Source organism: Tarenaya hassleriana, unplaced genomic scaffold, assembly GCF_000463585.1.
Source record: "Tarenaya hassleriana unplaced genomic scaffold, ASM46358v1 Cleome317, whole genome shotgun sequence".
NCBI lineage: Eukaryota > Viridiplantae > Streptophyta > Magnoliopsida > Brassicales > Cleomaceae > Tarenaya > Tarenaya hassleriana.
In genome coordinates, this window is record NW_010966342.1 from 15,050 (window position 1) to 19,605 (window position 4,556).

The following is a 4,556-nucleotide window of genomic DNA, read 5'->3' on the forward strand; positions in this document are numbered from 1 at the left end:
CGTCCTTATGTTATGGTTTGTATAAGGCTTCGGTGAGCGTAGGCTCATCACTTGCCGCCTCCGGTTCCTTGGCCTCGTCACTTGTTGTTCCCTTGATAGGATCGTCGTCCCCATCTCCATGTCTGTCAGACCGACCACTATAGTCTTGAGGATTATCCCGAGTAGCATGCAAAACGGAATCTATCGTTTCCCCGGGTCGAATCTCAGCTGGAGACATCTCCACTTGCACTTGCTCCTTTGTCAAATCGTTCTCAGATAAATCCTTGTCTGGTTCACAGGTCCTCACATGAGTGATTTCAGCCATTTCATGTACAGATCGCTGAGATGAATCTGCTTTAGGAATCGCATTCTCATCCGTTCTTTTCTCTGAATTCTCACCTGTGTCCATGGTCACAGGTTCTTCAACAATCGCAGGAAGTTTAGGGTTACCTGATTCGCGAGTTAGGCGAGCAGCGTTTCCTGCCGAGCGACGTTCACCTTGTCGGATTATCTTTCCGCTCCTCTTGGTCGTCATATTGAAGAGTGTTTCCTGAGAGAACAAACTGCGTGGAGAACCGCTAGAGAGAAAAACTTGAACGTGTGTGAGTTAGATGTGTGAGAAATTAGGGCACGTTCAAAAACTGCTGTAATGAGTAAATGAGATGAGTGGGGATTCAAAATTTAAAAACATTGATCGATTTTTCAATTCCCGTTTAAGCACAATTTAGCATATTCATATTACTAATCCATCCAGATAATCACAGATCCGAAGAGAAACATAATTGAAAAAAATTTATGGGAGAATCAAATGATTAGGTTAGAGATACCTGTCACGGAGATAATCAAATCTCTGAAATGATTCTCACGGTCACTCGTACTTCACACATACTCAAGTGCTTCTCAAACCTTCCACAACTCCAATATTGTTAGACAATCCGGTTCTGGACTTCTAGGACGTTGTATCAACAAGAATTTCTCACCATTAAGGTCCAGACTATCTCTTTTGAGATATACTCATGAGGATGCAATTTTTCATACAATCCACAGCGGAGTATTCTGAATCAGAACATAATTACCATTGGCACCCTTCTATTTTTTTTTCATCAGCCCTTAGACCATCGTATAGAAACCTGTCTAACAACTTAGACCCGAGCACCTCATAGGTTTACTCATGTCATGATTCTTTGAATTATACCCTTCTTTCTGAGCATGTTCATGACAGAGGAGTAGCAGAACCCTTTTGTTTAAGTCTGTATCAGCGAGATGTACCTAGACATGGTGAAGTACTTGTGACTTTCATTTTCATCTGCTGGATTTTCACATCTCCGGACCTGTACCCTTTCCTACACATTTGGTTCTAAAACACAAGGAAACAGCTTAGAGTTCCCCCACACCAAGAGATTTTTGTAACCCAACAAACCTGTTCATATCTTAAGGTTTAGTAAAAATGTCAGCCAATTGTTTTCCAGTAGGAACATATTCAATAATCAAGTTTTTCTTTTCAACTTGTTCCCGCAAAAAATGATGTCTAATCTCAATATGCTTTGTTCGAGAATGTTGCACATGATTTTTTGATATATTGATCGCACTCGTATTATCACAATGCGTAGTAAAGAAAGGTAAGTTGATACCGGAATCGGAAAGTGTTTGGCGCATCCACATGAGTTGAGCGCAGCAACTTCCCAAAGCGATGTACTTTGCTTCAGTGGTGGACAAAGATGTTGAGTTCTGTTTCTTGCTATGCCATGCCACCATGTTATTTCCGAGAAAGAAGCATCCTCCAGAAGTACTTCGCCGATCATCAGTATGACCTCCCCAGTCTGCATCACAAAATCCCACCAATTCAGAGCTTGTATCTTTTGTGTAATGTAGATCGTACTCCACAGTTCCCTTCACATATTTGATGATACGCTTGACCGCCTGTAAATGTGATTTTTTTGGTTTAGCCTGATATCTTGCACAGATTCCAACACTCAAGCACAGATCAGGTCTACTTGCAGTCAGATAAAGTAGACTTCCAATCATCCCTCTATACAATTTAGTGTCAACATCTTCTCCATCTTCATCTCGGATGAGCTTCGTCGTAGTGGACATTGGTGTTTTTGCTGACTTACTCCCAACTAACTCGAATATTCTGACCAAACTCCGAGCATATTTTCTTTGAGAGATAAACATTCCATCATCTGTTTGCTTCACTTGAAGTCCAAGAAAAAAATTTAATTCTCCAAATATGCTCATCTCAAATTCGTCGGTCATCATCTTCACAAATCCATCCACTTTCTTCTGAGAGATAGAGCCAAACACAATGACATCGACATATACTTGAACCACCATCAGGTCTCCATCTTCGTTGTGGATAAACAGAGTCTTGTCTACTCCCCCTCTTTTGTAACCGTGGTTGATTAAAAACGAATTCAAGCATTCATATCAGGCCCTAGGTGCTTGTTTGAGGCCATATAGAGCCTTCTTCAACCGAAAAACATGATCTGGATAATGAGAATCTTCAAAACCAGTCGGTTGTTCCACATAGACTTCCTCTTGGAGAATCCCATTGAGGAACGCACTTTTAACATCCATTTGATACAGTTTGAAGTGCAGACTGCAAGCAACAACACCCAATAGTAGACGAATAGATTTCAGATGAGCCACGGGTGCAAAAGTTTCATCAAAGTCGACTCCTTCAACCTGAGTATATCCCTGGGCAACCAGACGAGCCTTGTTTCGGACAATCTCCCCATGCTCATTCGACTTATTCTTGAATACCCACTTCGTTCCAATAACATTAGTATGGTGAGGACGATGAACTAAGTACCAAACATCATTACGCACAAACTGTTCCAATTCATCTTGCATGGCTTGCACCCAAAATTCATCATTCAGTGCGTCACAGACTCTCTTAGGTTCAATCTGGGAAGTAAAACACACAAAGCGAACCAAGTCTTTATAGTTGATTCGTGCATTACCTCTGGTTTGCCTTGGGCCATGAATCTCCCCGATGATATCACCTGAAGAGTGATTGCGATGAACAGTTATTGATGTAGAAGTTGTTGACATCGATTCATCTAGAGGTTCTGTGTCAGAAGCAGAATCTTCAGAGTCGGTCTTGTCAATTGATTCTGACTTATCTTGAGGTAGATCTGAGTCCATCTGAGTAGGGAATGGGGGAAGCGATACAGCAGTAGACTCTTTCAATGTATTTTCATTGAAAACGACGTTGGCAGATTCCATTACTGTCTTGGTACGCAAATTGAATACTCTGTAAGCTGCAGAATTCTGTGCATACCCAAGAAAAATTCCGTCGTCACTTCTTACATCCATTTTCCCCAAATATTCTCTGTCATTCGGAATATAGCAAGTGCACCCAAAGATGTGACATACTTAAGGGGCGGGGCTCTTCCTTTCCAGATTTCATACGGGGTTTTAGACATGCCAGGTCAAAGATATATTCGATTGATCAAGTAACAAGATGTGCTCATTGCCTCGGCCCAGAATCTGATCGCCACATCTTTGGCATGTAGCATTGACCTTGCCATCTCTTGCAAGATTTTGTTTTTCCTCTCAACTACACCATTCTGTTGTGGTGTTTGCGGAGCTGAGTATTCATGGGAAATTCCATGAGTATCACAGAATTGCTGAAACGTGACGTTCTCAAAGTCTCTGCCATGGTCACTGCAGATACATTGGACAGTTCCCTTTCCATTTTCCAGTTGAAGCACTAAATGCTGAAAAACTACACAAGCCTCTGATTTCTCTCGCAGAAATCGAACCCAAGTAAATCACGAGTAGGCATCCACACAAAACAGAACATATCTTTTGCCACCAAAGCTTTCGGTCTGCATTGGTCCTATCAGATCCATGTGAACAAGTTCTAGTATGTGTGATGTGTGTATCTCCTCACTCTTCTTATGTCGTATTCGAACCTGTTTCCCAAGTTGACATGCTTTGCAGACAAACTTATCGTTGTGAGAAAGTGTTAGGAGACCACGAACAACACCTGACTTAGACAACTTGACCAATGTGCGCATGTTGATATGACCCAATCTTTGGTGCTACAAATCCATATCATCTATCTTCACTATCAAACACGTCTGCTGAGTCACAGTTCTCTGAGTACTGACCCAAGTGTAGCAGTTGTTCGAATTTCTCTTTTCTATTAAGACATGCATTCTTTGTAGCAGTTGTTCGAATTTCTCTTTCCTGTTAAGACATGCATTCTTTGTGAACTCAACTTGACCAATGTGCACTTGTTGTTTGTATCAGTTACAAAACATGCATTCTTTGTGAACTTAACTCGTATTCCATTGTCACAGAGTTGACTAATGCTGATAAGATTAGCTTTCAGACCTTGTACTACCTCAACATCATCCAATCTGGGCAGTGCAGCATGATCAAGTGTTCCTTTACCTAGAATTTTACCTTGTTTACGTCTCCAAAGATAACACTCCCTCCTTTTTGAGTTTCCACAAAGTCTTTCAGTAGATCTTGACTTCCTGTCATGTGTCTAGAGCATCTACTATCAAAGTACCAGACCCCAGTGATGTTGTTTTGCTCCGTGGTATAAGCAACGTTACACCTAA

General features: G+C 41.4%; 1 protein-coding gene across 1 annotated transcript; it reads right to left on the reverse strand.

The window, feature by feature from the left end:
• Positions 1-1,296: 1,296 nt before the first annotated feature.
• On the reverse strand, positions 1,297-2,313 carry LOC109116982 (uncharacterized mitochondrial protein AtMg00810-like). The gene is made up of 2 exons (XM_019203348.1): positions 1,611-2,313; positions 1,297-1,322 (listed from the first exon to the last, which is right to left on the reverse strand). Exons 1-2 carry the CDS (start codon positions 2,311-2,313, stop codon positions 1,297-1,299), a joined length of 729 nt encoding a protein of 242 aa, XP_019058893.1.
• Positions 2,314-4,556: the final 2,243 nt, after the last annotated feature.